This window comes from Ischnura elegans, chromosome 6 (assembly GCF_921293095.1).
Source record: "Ischnura elegans chromosome 6, ioIscEleg1.1, whole genome shotgun sequence".
Taxonomy (NCBI): Eukaryota; Metazoa; Arthropoda; class Insecta; order Odonata; family Coenagrionidae; genus Ischnura; species Ischnura elegans.
The window spans coordinates 74,822,595-74,839,025 of NC_060251.1; the positions used below are offsets into that span (position 1 = coordinate 74,822,595).

Here is a 16,431-nt window from a genome sequence, read left to right on the forward strand (position 1 = left end):
TCCTGCCGTAAATCACCCTTTCTTTTGATGGAATATTCTCTTCACGTAGACTGTTCCATTGATACTTTCTTTCTAGCTTCTCCCATCACTGGTTAGTTTATATAGGAAATATTAAACATACTGATTTTGATATTTTAAATGAAACCTATGTACATTTAAAAGGCAACAGGAGGGATAAAACATTTTAAAAGATGGGTACTTCTGGTTCAATAAAATTATAAATGATGCATGGTAAAAAAACCTAAAAAGAATAGCAAAAATAAAAATATCATAAAATATCCCTCACATTTCAATGCACTTCCTCTGAGAGGTATGCTGAACACTCAAATTCATGTTTCCCAGGCATGAAAAACTGATTAGCCTTTGCTACCCTCACTGATTGGTATTTCCCTAATCTACCACATCCCTTCTCAAATTTCCCTTGCAATACCCCGCATAAAGTTCTACCTAGGAAATGATGGTAAAATTGGAAGATTAAGGAGAGAAAATGAATCAGAAAAAAGCAGAGAATGGTCCATAAAAGGCCTTGCCAATATAGGATGTATAAGTATGCACCTACCTGTTCCACAATTATTGGTTACAAAGTGGGTAACGTTGGAAAAACAACTTCACTTCAGGTGAGTTAACTGATCAAGAATAAAATATGCAAATGGATAAAAATTGTTATGTATTTTCTGCTGTCTGCTAATATTGTGTGTCAGTTGTTTGCGACTGTGGTGCCATTTGGGTGGTGTGGTAGGAACTGGGGGACTTAACAGCATCTCGGATTGTAGCCATGGTCGAGTACGGACGTGTATTGTGTACTGCTGTATTATTCGCTTACTAAATAAAAGCAGGTTGTTAATCCAACCAGAGTTCTTGTTACATATCAAAAATAAGCACTCAACAAATAATCAATTAATTTAATTTCAATTGATTCAAGTAAAAACATAGGAAAGGTACCACAAGCGTAAAGCAACCTTGTAAGGCCGGCTCTTTCTTGGAACATGAGGGTTTAAAAAATCAGCTATTCACATCACAACAAACTTGGTAACATATTTACAAATGACGTATGCAGCTGCAATTGCTGTCACATAATCTCAATCACTGCACAATACACACTTTCAACAATGATACATACAAGCCACTTGGTGGCAGGCTGTACAAATATAATGTACACAATATACTCCTCCTGAGCATTTAACCAAAGATTAATGGAGAGGAGAAAGTTTAATATCTATATATAATGGGAGAAGGGAACAAAAGAGATGAGCATTATTCCAAGTCAACATAAGAAATACAGTTCAACATTCAACAAAGAGACCAAAGGAAAGAACATGATTTTGTTAGGGAAGATTCATCTGCATCAGATCAGGACAGAATCATGCTAGGGCTTTTAAAAATGCAATTTTCATCCCAGCGTCAGCGTAACTAGAACGCAAAATGGATAGATGTCTGGGAAAACTTTACAAATACAAAGGTATTCTTGAAATGCATACTTAGCAGGCACTGGCAATTTTATTTTATGCATAAATTTATTCTTGGTTTTCATACATATGTAATGACCATGCATTATTTATTTTACAGCTTGTTATCAAGAATGAATGTGAGATAAAAATTTGTGATACAAAAGGCTGTAAATCATCTTTAATTGATCAAAAAATGCCAAAACATATTCTCATCTTTTTCAACAGTGCTTTGATATCTGAAAAAACCAATTTGAGGCCAAATCCCTATGCATGTTTTTATACATATATTTTTAAGTACTATCATGTAAAATTATTTTTAAAATCTTGAGACATGAAGTTTTTGTGCCTGTTTAAGTACACATTAAATTATAAAAAATTGACCAAAATTAAACAAGACAACATTTTTTTGGATAGCCAAGCTTGGCTCATAGTAATTCTGAGATGGTGTAAGAGTCATCACCAATGAAATGCAACCTTTTCTTGAGCATTGGCAACCAGTCCTTGCCAAATGACCCTTCCAATAGCACATCGAGTCTTGCCTTTGATGTGAAGTGAATTTCCTTATGACTTTGTCTTAGGGTGTGATGCGTGCCTACGTGGGCGTCGAGGAGCTGGATCATCTTCCGAGGTCCCCTCTGACCTGCGTCTTGTCACACCCTTCCGCCTTTCGATTGCTGCCTCCTTGTGGGCAACACGGCTCTCTGAGTAGGCCCTTCTTCTGCCCCCAGGACCAGCTCTTCTCTTTGTCTGCTGCTGCTTCCCTTCTCCCTCGCACCGTCATACTTTCTCCCCACTTAAACTGACCACATTATAGTAACAGTGATCTGGGAACCTCTCGAGTTCAATATAATCTGTCTCTGTCAGGAGTAGTCCTTCCAACAAGGTTACTAGCTCCCCGAAGGTGGGCCTTTCTTTAGGGTCCTTGTCCCAACAATAGTACATGACATTGAACAACTCGCGACGACAATGCTCAGGTTTCTCCAGTCTTAATCCGTCTCTAACCTTTTTCATCACATCTGAAGCAGCAAGTCCAGGGTATGGCGTTGAGCCTAGGGTTACAACTTCCCAGGCAAAGACACCAAAACTCCACACATCAGATTTTGTGGTGAAAATATTGTCATATAAGGACTCAGGAGCCATCCACCGAATGGGTAGGCGACCTTCTGATTTACGTTCATACACATGATTGGCTGCAATGTCACGAGCAAAGCCAAAGTCTGCCACTTTGCAGATTCTATTAGCGGAAATGAGGACATTGCGTGCAGCAAGATCTCTGTGTATGATCTGAAAAGAAAAGTGAAAATGATAAAAATTTTCGCTTGAGAGTATAATTAGGTAATGAAATACATCATAAATAATAAGATCAGGTTCAAATAGGATTGCATATGCCAAGGTTTAGGAACAAAAAATAACCATCTGTGGATGCAAAATATGACATCACACTTTACAGTTACATGAGCTGAATACCTATTTACATTCTTCTCCAGATATCCCCTGGGTTTGGTCCTTTATTTACGCCAGGGTTTCAATTCTTACCTCTTAAGTCTTATATTTGGGCTGAAGAAAGCTTCCCTAATTCATTTTTCAGCCACGATTATGATTCATGAGTAAAGAATGGAAACGTTAGCCATAAATTAATGACCTAACCTGGTGGAAATCCCACAAAGCATTTATCATAACTGTGGTTGTAGATACATATACATAAAATATAGCACAAAAAACCATAATAGGAGATTCACTACTATTCATGAGAAGAATTGAACAGAACCTCTTAAAAATAAGCCACGATATATCTCCTCATAGTTATGGAAAATATCACAGAGTCATACTAATATTTTAAATGAAGATGATACATACACATATAACATACTATTGAGATTCCTCAATATGTTCATAGGTCAATGTTATGCTCAGGACCGGGCAACCCAGGCGACTGCCCAGGGCGAGGTAGCTAGGGTGGGCGACCAAACACCTGGATATTGCTTAATTGGGGGGTATTCTATACCAAAGCCCCCGGTAGTGGGGTGACACAATAGCTGTTTGCTAATGTAAGTAAGCCTTAAGCCGGACATGGTAATGCTAATCATCAAATTACTAGAAAAGCTACTTACTCCTCTTGATGAAAGATACTGCATTCCCCTGGCTACTTGGTACACAAAAGATGTGAGATCTCTTGAACTGAGGTTCTCACTCTTTCCATGCAAGTTTCCATAGGACCGCTCAGCCCTGGTGCTCCTGAGGTAGCTCTGTAATTTTCCACCTGACATGTACTCCATAATTACAAAAATTGGATCTGAAAAACATAACAAGCCTTTAAAATTCTGTCCGTCACTTAAACACCTACTGTGGTACCCAAGTAATAAGGTAAAATTTTAATAAGATAAAATTGATCAAGCTGTGAAAGTTATCGACCCTTATTTCCCCATTAAAAAAATATGAAATGAAAATGTGCGTAATCTACATACTTGGAGAGTGTACTCCAAACACCAGCAATTTTATTAAAGATAGATCACAATTTCACTCAGATTGAACATGTGAAAAATCAACTTTAAGTGTGCCCATCACTCCCTTGCTCACTTTATGCATTGGGGTAACACTTGCAGTCATAAATGCCACAAGTTGGAAGTCAAAAAGCTAATGAAGGGCTCACAACTTCGGATTGGAAAAGTCTAATAATGTTTGAACTATATTTTCAAATTCAATGAACTGAGATAGTATATGCAAATGAATTCAATTGCGACCCCATTCAATGATTGTATCCTAATGCAATTTTGTCCAATAAAAATATCACATGAAAAGAAACACTGAAATAATTCTTTACCTTTATCTGTACAGCATCCGATAAGACGGACAACATTTGGGTGGGGATCCAGCATTTTCATCACATGGAGTTCTTGTAGGAGATCTTGTCTCTCCTTTTCACCTGAATTCTCTTTAAGAGTCTTGACAGCCACAATAGTAGGACCCTCAACACCTGAGAAATAATGAAGAGTTTTTAACGGTGCAATTGAATATGATAGACAAATGAAATTTCCTTACACTTCTATTATCTTCTAGTTTTCACCAAAGTCAATATGTAGTAGGCATGGATATAAATCAAGGATGAATTTTTAAGCAAAAAATCCATTATCTTGACCGGGATTTGAACAGGTATCTCCTGATTGCCAGTCAGGTATGGGGACTAAAAAGGACAAATGAGCAATTTTATGACTTAGCTTCGCAATACACTCATAAAAAACAAAAGCTAAATGTGTAGGAACGGTTTAAGGCTTACAAGTAAAAGCTGACTGTGATGCATTTCTGCAAATGTTCCAAGATTCTTTCCCAATTCACAGAGCCACAAAAATTTCACTTTTCCCACTTAATTCACCTCTTTCACCTAAATACATTAGTCATGTGAATATATTTTGGTGTTGGACACAGCTCTAAACCTAGAGCTCCTCTCAGGGAAAATTAGGTTTTGTCAAAAAAATTTCATCACTTTATGATAAGAATCACATGAGCATAATGATACATATTTATATATCACACGTTCAAAACATGATTCCTCATAGTAACTTTAATTACAAGTTTTAAAAATCGGAATTTTTTTTGGGGGTTAAGGGGGGGTTAAATTTGACAATAGGGTGGATTAAATGTGTTGTGTACATTCCGATACCTAAAATTTTATAAATTAATCACTGGCTAAACCTATTTAGGTATATGCAGGAATGAAAATCAAAAAGAAAACTTGACAAAAATTCTTGCTTTTTGATTGATCTTTTTATACAAATAAAGCTTCAGAGAAGTGAATTAAGAGATGACTTACCATTTATGTCCTGAGCTTCACAGCGCCACACTTGCCCAAAACAGCCCTCACCCAGAATATTGAACACTCTCAAGCGATGTCTTGGAAATTCCCAAGGATCCCTCATTGGCTGTCTATTGTCATTTCCCTGGGCATCTCCACCAGCAGGTCTTCCATTAGCAATACCACCCATAGGCCCATTCTATCAAACCAGATTCATTAAAATTAGTACAGAGCAAAAGAATAGAATCTCTAAAATCGAATAAAAATATTATTCATTAATCCAGGAAGTTAAAATAGCTGAAATACCAAATGAACATTCTTAAAATGAGATATAAACAATTTTTCTGATGAATAGTAGTTCTTAATTCAATCAATACCACATATTTAAGAGTATTTCAACTTTTTCATGGTAACAAGGAGAATGAATGGCAAGATTTTCAAATTTTAGGTCAGTACTGTCATAGCCACCTAGAGAGTGTTGCTTAGGGAGACTGTAATCAATATGACATAAACTCAAAAGTTAATTATTGGTTGCTCTCTGCTTGAGCACCATGAAATGGCTCTTTTAAATCTAATTTGATAAATGTTTTGGTATGTGATTGACAGACTCATCCCTGTTCTTGCTACACTTTCGCCACTATTTTTCTCAGACAGCTCAATGGATTTTTGGTTTCCTCATAGTAGGGTTTATTTTATGAAATTTCCATGATATGAAAGAGACAAACTGCGCATTTCACTCATTATAGGTCTACAAATCCCAGGAATATAATTCCATAAGGGGTTACCGTTCATTTTCTGGTAATGAAGTAAATTCTACAATAACACTGAGGAAAGATAAAACAGAAGTGACAGTTATTTGCAGGGGCGGATCCAGGATTTTTTTCTGGGAGGGGCACAAGCAAGGCCGTATCCAGGATTTTTTTCAGGGGGGGGCACAAGGATACACCGTAATACAAAACGAACGCAATGATAATGGGACCGTATTAAAAATCTTGCATATATTTGAGGGTCTGGGGGGGGCACGTGCCCCCGTGCCCCCCCCCTGGATCCGTCTATGGTTATTTGAGGATGAAAGAACGCTAGGATAGATAATAAGAACTAGAGTACAATGAATAGAGAGGAGAGGAGATTATGCTTTGACATCAACAGCAGAAAAATATGAACTACTTAAAGCAAGAACAGAGGGAAATTTGGAAAACAGTGGAAGAAAAAAAATAGTCACTACCTATTTAAGAGATTATGGCATAAGGAGAATTAAACATGCAGATTGATAAATTCATAACATGGCACTCTCCAATGATTGATACACTTGATTCATGTTGATAGACAGCCGGCTCTGTTAAGGCATTTGTTTGCAGGGCTACTCTGAATAATCTCTTCATGAAAACAAACATTATGGAGGAACAAAATGAACTCACCTCTGTATCCCAGCTTTCATACCGGTTGCTGAGGGCTCTGGCAGATCGCCAATGCTGCATCGAGGGACCATTGCTAGAATCAGTGCTGGACAAAGGAACAGAAGTAGTGGCTGACGATGATGCACTGCTTCGAAAGCCAACAGACAATGCTCCAGGCAAGCTAGCATCTTTTCTCTGCACAAAAATGTGTAAAAAAGAATATCAGCAAACAGTATTAGTCATACTATTCTCAAGAAGATTATTTAATGTAAACATTTACGAGGAATATTATTGAGAATAGCATTTTTTAGTGATTTAACACCATATTACTTTGAATCGGCAGGTCATTACAAAGAAGAAAAAGGTTTAAGTAATCAATGATTATTTCACCTTGAATAAAAACTGAAGAACATTAAATTTTTTCAAAAGAAGCAAAGTTTAATGCATGACCAGTTTCGTTACTGTATGACATCCTCTCTTTAGCAAGAGAAAATATCATAATACAATGAAAGTCTAGGGGATAGGAGGTTAGAGTCATTGGTTAAGGCAGGGTAAAGGTTTGATTAAAGGGCAGAATAGGGAGGGAGGAGAGGGATTTCACAGGGAAGGCAGAACAGCTGGGGGTATTGGCTGAGTGTAACCAAGTCAAACCATGCTTCATGGTAGGAGATGAGGTTAAGGGTTTGGAGAGTGGATAGTGGTGACAGGGAATAGGGTAAGTAGGGTTGAGGGTAAGTAGGTAAAGGTAAAAGATATAGGCAAATATCATCAATGAGCATACGTAACAATTTTCAACGTAAAATTTAAAATTTCCACTGACTCCAAAGCATCCAACTACACAAGTGCATTGTGTGTAGTGTCCTTTATTCTCTGCATGGAGAATTCCTGGTGTAAATTTACATGCATGATATTCTTCAAATAAATGTTTGACAAACAACCAGAAGGGGCTTTTATTTTTATAACAAGCATCAAGGTCCTTAACTTTTGCTATGAATTACCTTCCTGGCCAATATATTTTTTGACATGAATCGCACATGAATTAATACTTGCTGTTCAATGAGGATATTTTGACTACAGTGTGGCTGGTTATTTTTTAATATGATACATTTTATTGTATCTGGTGTAACTTGGCTGAAAAAATGTATATTCTTGATTGAATTGAGAGAAAATTTACTCGCACTGAATTCTGAAGAAATATCTGCAGAAATTACAAAGTTTAAATACATAATCAATACATCCACCAAGTTACACCTGATGCAATCAACTTTATTGGGTAGAGGAGGTTTTTTTTGGCACACATACCAGGTCTTTGTCTTTCTGAGCAGGATCCCTGCATCGGAATTTTCTGTGAAAGAACACAGCAGATGCTCCAGCCACTAGAAGCAGCAGTGCACATCCAACGACCACAGGCACTACTGTGCCACCAAGACTAGACATTCCAGTATCTGCAGGAACATTTTTACCACCTCCTCCCTCATCTTCTGTTTGGTTTTTTCCTATAGAGAAGAAGTATCTTTATAAAGAACCAGCTATGACGTGAAGACTAATTTCGAGTGATTGCATACAGTACCATATACCAATCTAAGTTACTTTTATGATTGAGTTCCACCATTCAAAACTGAAGAAGACCAAGTTTTATAGCAATCAATAAAAAGCATAATGAATGTTACCTTACTTTGTATTACTGAGTCATTCAAGGCCAAATATGGTGTTGCATTGACTTTGGCCATAAATGCTTACATATTCTGATTAAAATTTTCACACAGAATGAGGAGCCTGGTAGCCGAGTGGGTAGAGTGCTTAGCTGCTGACTGAAGGGTTAACGTTTCAGATCCCGGGTGAAGCCCTCAAGTATCCACAAATGAAAATCCTAAAAGTGTGAAGGAACTGACCCCCCCTAACCTAAATTTAGGGTACACTCCATTCCCTAAATACCGTATTTCTCCGAATATAGTCCCCCCCCCCTAATTTCGAGGCTTCAGTTTCAGGAAAAATTATAAAAATGCATCTGAATGTAGTCCCCTCTTTACTTTTACCATTGGAATTTTTGGAAAAAAGGGGGGACTATATTCAGACAAATACAGTACACATGCCTGTGATTGAGTATGGCGTGATCTCTACTGTCACCTATCCAAATCAACGAGTTGAAAAATCCATTAAGTTGCATCAATCCTAGACTGAGTATGGCCAAAATCAGGCTAAATTCCCTAATGATCACTGAAAACATCAAAATTTATTTTTACTAAGACTTCTAAACTTATAACTACTCCCTTAATAATAAAGTGAAAATGAAAATAATTAGTCAAGCACCTTCTGAATATAGTATTTCAATCACAATCTCATCTTCAATGGAGACATCATAATTATTGAAAGCAAAATTTCATTCCCAGTACTCCTTCCATTGTAAATACAATGTATGTTATCTAGTGAGTCAAACATCTTCACAGTTGCATGCACAACCAAACTTGTAGTGAAAATCATTTTTATAAAAAAATCAATGCTAACAAGTTCTACCACAAGATGCCTGAGAGAATATATATTACCTTCTGGGGGTCTCCCAATGTTGCTATGTGGGGGTGCTGTACTGGAATGGGCCAGAATATCCTTCCGTTCTTGAATACCAGCTTCATTTCCAGGTCCTGGGAGGACCTGGATGGTGTCACCTAATTTAGTTGGAGGCTTTCCTATTGTGGGCCGAAATTGTACAGGCCTGCCCCCAGGCAAAAGCTGGCTCACGTAGAATGGATTTACTGGTGGTGGATGTGGAGGCTTTGATCGGCTATTGCCTCCGCCGTAACCATCAGCTGATGCATTCACAATATTCACGTAGACCTCAGCCTTCGTGGTCAGTCTTCCATCAGTGACAGTGACAAATAGGAAAAGATTCTTTCCAGCCTAAAAAAATAAAACAATATTTTGAAAACTCCCAGCATATAATGCAATTATACTCATTCACTTAGCAAATAAATAATTAAAATACTCTACATAATTTACCCCACACAATATAGATGAGTTATATAACTAATCCATCCCATTGCACAATAATTGATCTCACTATTGGGAAGTAGATTATAGCCCCCAGAATAGCATTAATGAATGCCTTTTTATGCCTACACTTTTTTATTATTTATTCTAGGTCAAATAAGGCCATATGAGTCTATATACTCCAGGTTTTCTCATAGGAGAAATGGATAGAAATTTTTGGTGGGGTGGGGAGTGAATAAAAAATTGGAGGATTAGAATAATATTTAATGATGAATGGTTGGGGAAGGTAAATAAAAAATATTTTGTTCGAAAGGGGAAAGAGGCTTCATCATAGTAGGCACAATTAGATGCCTGGTTTTGTCAATTTCATTAATCAATTGTAACAGTCAGCTAATGATGTCATTCTGTATTTGGTAATATTTAATAGAAATGAATTTATTCTGAATGAATTAATATTTTTAGCCAGAATATTTGTCTTGAAGTTTTACCATTTCAACATATAATATTGTTTTTGTAGGTATTCAACTGGTTAAGGTATGCATGGAGCATTTTGAAAATCAACCTGATTACCCCCTGTGGCAAAATTGAACTTCCCTCTTAAATTCCCCATAAGATGCACACCATTTCATTACATCCATGAATATTATTCTCTTCCTCCAACTTCCCCGCTAACCTCACATTCTTTCCTCTTTGATGACTTTGAAAATCCAGGGTGACTTAAAATTTTTGGCGGAGAGGCATCAGTGGTTATAAATATTGGAAATGAAACCACAAAATGCCATTTATATACTCACGTTTCATGGATTAGAACACCTTACCCCTAAGGTCATTACGTTATGATATAGGCAACCCACACAACACTCGACTTTTTCTCTAATTCTATTGTAAATAACCCGATGGAAGCGTGTTTCCCATTTAATACCGCCGAATTAATTACGAAAAATTGTCGAGATATTTCAGATAAACGGGGAAGTTACTAAATATACCATTGATGACACGCCTCGCATTGCTTTTCATATTTCACTTAATTTCGCATTATGAAGTAACTTCCCATTTCACCCTTTTCTTTAAAATATGGGAAATACAAAAAAACAAACTCGGTCGGTTAAAAAATTTCAGCACTTGAGATTTGAGACCCACACTATTTTTATGGAATAGAAATACGGTAGAAGCTAACCAATTTAATAATATTAGAATGAAATAGAAAACGTGTCAAACAAAGGTTTTAACAGTAAATGGGAGAAAAAACTGAATTTTCCGTTTAACATTATGGATGATGAGATTGAAGCGTAAAAGGTAAAAAAATGTAAATGATAGACGAACAATAATGGACCTGACTGAGTCAACAAGTGAGGACGCAATAAGAAAAATGATGGCGTCATTAGAGACTTCCAGTTTTTTGTAATGACATTACGCCTATTTTTAATTAATCTTTGCATAAAAAAAGGAAGGGGCATAACCACGCACAGGGGCATCTTTTTATTACTTTTCACGTTCATATTAATTAACATTCAAAATAAGTCCCTACGATCATGTAGTCCCGAGACAATGACATTTTCTCAGTTCATTGACCGGACTCCTGAACTTACGAGTAATAGTTCACGATTCGCCTTATACGCAGTTCAATGACCCACGAAAGAAAACCAGAAAAAAACACGACAAATTCTCACATTAAAAAAATAACTTTACATAAGTAGCAATACCGTTCGTTGTCGTAAAGAAAATGATGTTCATTCCCTAATGAGTAGCTGATGATGAAATACTAGAAAAACTGATATGGGTCATAAAATTTAAATTCCCATCCGGTTAACGGACTACACTTGCTCTCTGTCCTACATGGGACAGGAGAAAAAAAGAATTATAGATAGCAGTGGCGCAGCGAGGGGGGGAGGTTTGGGGGATAAACCCCCCCCAGATCTCAGAATTTTTTAAAAAGTTTAATCCATTTTACTTAATTGGATTAATATTACTTACAGAATAGTGTAAATATTAATAAAATATCCCTCAAAAAGCCGTAAAACTCACCATTTAGAACCATTTATCTTGAAAAATTTCTGAAGGATTGCCCCCGCACCTCCCGATTACCCTGGCGGGTATTCCACACCCCCAGACACCCCAGTATTAGTTGTGCCTAAAACGCCTTAATTCCTAGTCGCGCCCCTGGTAGATAGAGGACATTCCTAATGCATTTAGCTTTCTTCAGCTGTAATACGGGTAAAGAGCGCAAGGGCCAAAATAAAGCCGTTATATACACCGCGAGCGAGCAAAGACCTGTTGCGCCAGCCTTTCGATTCATCATCGAGGGGTAAAGTACGAGAAACTGCGGGGGATTCTCATCTGTTGGAAGTTCAACAGGTCGGATAGTTCTAGCTCGATCCTACTGTTAGATTCAGAGGGGGGGAAGCCGCCCTCACGTAATATATGGAAAAATTAAAAATATATGATATTCAATGATAGCTTTGATTTCATAAGCTAAATAAACTATTTTAAATATGATTGATGAATATCTAAAATTCACTTGTCGACTCATAGATATTAGACCTAAGACCTATTACCGCTGAGGGGTATGGCATTACATCACGAAGCGGCGCGGAAACCGCTCGCTCCAAAACAATGACCTTGATCCGCCCCAGCTCGATCCGTTTGTTTTCAGTATTAAGTACGAACTTAATTTAAAAAATTTCATACGGCCTTCACCACAGTTAATGCCGAAAATTCCATACTGATCAATAAATGAGCTGTCGAATGCGGAATTCCATGGAATATAAATCATTTACAATGATCAGGAGTGAAACCAGCAATCCTCAATTCTCAATCCTCAATGACTTTCCCTTGAATCCATCCTGGTCTTCGAGAACATAGGCGGGTGACTCCTTAATGCTCTAATGTTGGCTAATGTGCGGTTATTTCACGAATAAATCTTGCGATTAAAAAACAAATATTGCCCAAATTGTTTTGTTCTAAAATTAAATTGCTTCGAAAGATGGGAAAAAACTTTAGCACGGGAAAATGTATTATAAGCTACGAGACGACTATTTTCTCAGTAGCGTAAAAAGATTATATCTTTGCGGGGGGAGCGAGATCAAATTTAGGTTAGGGTAAGTTGATTTCAAATAAGGTCACCCTATGTAATGTCCTGGATTGGATTCCTGAATGCCTGAAGATGATGAGCGAGTTACTTGTCGAAACATTGGAAGGAGATAAGGAGGATCTTATCCGATGTGAGACCCGAGAAATATTTACTGCCAAGGTCACCCTATGATAATTTTTATCTATACCACGAATGTTAAATAAAAAAGGAGGTTCGATGGAATAAGTAAATGGATAGGAAGTACTGAGATATAAGAAAAATATCCGTCAATCTGGGGAAATTCGAGATGTGGGTATGGAGAAGAATCAGGAAGGTAAAGTTGAAGGAGAGGAGGTGAACGACGAAGTGCTCGACATGGTGGGTGAGGAGAAGCCATCCCCTTAATGAGATATAAAACAGAAAGAAAGTTTGGATGGAGAGAATTTTAAGTTGGGAGGAAACGTTGAAAACAGTGTTAGAGGGAAGAATGTTGGGTGAGCGTGGGGGGAAGAGGATAGGATTTCTGTATAGGATTAAAGAGAGTGGACGTTACGGTGAACAGGGAACTCTGTATATGGAGGGGAGACGGGCCAGAATCGGCAAAATACTCCATGTAAACCTAAATTGATCGGTACAGCACTTTAATAAAAATACATTTTTGGGGGGCTGCCCCCCTCATAAACGCCCCAGCATTTGACACAAAAGGCAGTCTAGTGGGAAGTCAGAAGCTTTAATGGATGCCTCTTCGAGAACTGCGTTCATTCAGTTCAGGGGAAGATATCCATGTCACATGACATGCAGGAAAGGTAAGCGTTCTCTGGAGTGGCAATCGACGGTCAAGTCAACCATCCGAGACGAGGAAATGGCCGTACCCTTTCCGCCATGGCTTCACGCTTCGTGGGTGGATGGGAAGTAGACACGGTGGCGATGGACAGTGTTATGGGGGTGGAAGTCAAGACAGACCGGAGATCAGCGAAATTCTTTTCTATGGGCAAAACGCCGTAAAAACTATAAATGTGGCATTGACGGTATGATCACAGTGATCGATAATCTAGTACTTACATTCATTACTTTTTGCACGCCAAAATATGAAGGAGAGAGAGGGTTTGGATGGAACGGGTACTAAGCGGGAAAGGGCTGCTAAAAAACAAAGTTTAATGAAAGAATGCTAGATAATTAGGTAAGGGGGAGGAAGTCTAGATTTATAGATAGAATTAAATGGAATAAGCCTTATTCTCAATTTTTAAGGGAAGTCTAACTTGGGAGGGGAAACAGTCCGATATGAGTCACGAAAGTCTCCAAGTAAACCAACCGGTAGAATATCTTTACTAATAATCAACTAGCGGCATGGCATGATGGCTTGTCAATCAATTGGAACGTAATAATTACATCAGGAAATCAAAAACACCTGTCGGCCATGCATTTCCTGGAAAGGAAACTTCGTGCAACACAAAAAATATGGCAAATTGGAGGCATATGAACGTGGAGGGGTGGCGCATAAAAACTGGACGTTAATGCTTCTTCGGAAAACGCACTGAAAGAGAACGGGTTGGGGAATGCTGCAGATGATGAAAAAAGAGGAGGATGTCTGTCGAGGGCGAAAAAGGAAGAAAGCAAGAATTTGGACAAAATGGTAGAAGATAATCATCAGCAGTCAACGGTCCGAAGATTGGTTCGACCCCCACTAGCCTATCATATTGAGCCCACATTGAGCCAATGTTAGACCAAGGTGGCAATGTTGGCTTTCATCGGTCATGGACTACCGATTCCGAATTCCGATACCGAAGTCCACGATGGCCCAATATTGGCTACGATTGGAAGTGGTACGATTAAATGTTTACCTCGTCGTAACAACCAAAGGATACGCTATGAATCACCGTCGCATAAAAAAGGCTCCACCCAGCCTGCGGATAAAGTATCGAACTTACGTGCTCTCTGAATAGTAGTTGATCATTGACAGTGATCACCCAGAAAATTCCTACCAAGTCGGGCAAATGCCAAGGACATATGGAGGCAGAGCAAAATCAATATCAAACATTTAATGCAAAACATTTTGGATTCAATTCTCATCGGAAGTGGTACCATTAAATTTTATAAATTCCATTTCCTAACATGCCATGCATGGAAAGAATCGTTGTAAAGACAACAATGGATATCAAACGAAGGATATCCGCGATAATTTATGTCATGAATTAATTGAAATTATTTGTTAAGTAATGAATTTCTGATTGAAATCAAATAATCAAGAGGAAAATCCTATTGGTTCAGGCGTGATAAAGAGGAAGTTCGATTTATTAAAAGAAAAGGTATTTGCTCTTTTCCACAATCATTTTAATGCGTACGAGGCGTTAAAATAATTGCGGAAAATTGAAACTACCTTTTATTTCAAGAGAAAAACGATAAATATGGAAGAGGAAAAACAATGTCAACATGGACAGCAAGTAGAATGTTTGGAGGGAAAGCAGCCTACATCTTGATTAAATGTGACCGCGCTACGCGCCAACGTGGAGAGTGTTATTTGAACACAAGAAAGATATCACACGCCGATGTCTTCTCCTAACTGTACTCCCATTGAGAGAACCAGAAGAGCGCAAAACTTCGCACGCTATCGCGACTGCTTAAATCTGACGTAAGCGTGAAATGAACATCATCGCCGAATACTGCATCATTCACTCAACGGAGGATGAGAGAGAATCAAGGACTGACCTTTGCTTAAGTCTGAATATAACGATAATTTATTCCATCTCCTCTGAGGGACAGCTCCAGCGATCGTTCAAGTGATTCCATTATTTCTATTATAGTATCCTACCGATTAAGGTAGGTTTCCATGGAGTACTAAAGAAGTATTCTGGGAGCCTCCCTTTCCTACAAGCACTGTCTTCTTCAATTCACTGTAAGGTCTTCTCTATTTCAATCTATCTATAAATCCTATTCTCTTCCTTCCCCTCCCCCGTTTACTTAACATTCTACCCTTTAACACATCTTTTCAACATCACCTCCCCGCTAAGTACTCCCTCCATCCATACCTTCTGTCTCCTCCATATCTAATCTAAAAGCTGCTTCTTCTCTACCACCATGTCCATGCACTTCGTCGTTCCCCCTACTCTCCGTCCACTTCACCTTCTCCATTCTTCTCTACACCCACATCTCGAATGCCTCAAGTCTTCTCTTGTTCTTCCAAAGAGTCCACCTCATATCTAGAGGTTGCCAGATTTTTCAAGCGCGTATTTATCGCATAATTTGATTAATGTGATTTTGACCTGTTTTGCACGCACGCTGCAATATGTGTGGATATTACGATTTACTTTACGAAATAGCAAAAATATCATGCTAAGCATGGTGGACTCACGCTCACATCTCAGCTGTCTCCCATACCATATATTATCCCTCACACCGCTATCCCCTTGAGGAGGGACTACCCTTAATAATATCGATTGGCGATCCTCCCGAATATTTCCGGGCACCGTAGGAAAATTTATACATCGATCATTGAGAAGGCACCTGAAATTGGTCTTTAATGAATTCATTCGATAGGTCGACGCCGAGATGGAACCAACCGTGGCTGCAAATGATAAGCGGAAGTCCCGAAGGGCCAAAATGAAAAACGGAATCAGGACGGTCGAAATGACAACTGGGAGAGACGATCATCTCAACGATACAAACCCCGAGGCCAAGATCGATAATCACAATCATCCTTCGCAGTCCTGATCATATCGGTGCGTGAGGAAATAAATTATGATA

The 16,431-nt window shown here is 38.3% G+C and overlaps 1 protein-coding gene across 1 annotated transcript in view; it reads right to left on the reverse strand.

The window, feature by feature from the left end:
* Positions 1-888: 888 nt before the first annotated feature.
* LOC124161013 (tyrosine kinase receptor Cad96Ca) overlaps positions 889-16,431 on the reverse strand; it is an 80,395-nt gene continuing 64,852 nt past the window's right edge. Inside the window, exons 3-9 of the mRNA XM_046537148.1 lie at positions 9,179-9,530; positions 7,938-8,131; positions 6,657-6,830; positions 5,257-5,437; positions 4,270-4,422; positions 3,560-3,741; positions 889-2,732 (exon numbers count right to left, since the gene is read on the reverse strand). Of these exons, the coding sequence (XP_046393104.1) occupies positions 2,226-2,732; positions 3,560-3,741; positions 4,270-4,422; positions 5,257-5,437; positions 6,657-6,830; positions 7,938-8,131; positions 9,179-9,530 (1,743 nt within the window). The 3' untranslated portion in view covers positions 889-2,225. The remainder of the gene's footprint in view (positions 2,733-3,559; positions 3,742-4,269; positions 4,423-5,256; positions 5,438-6,656; positions 6,831-7,937; positions 8,132-9,178; positions 9,531-16,431) is intronic.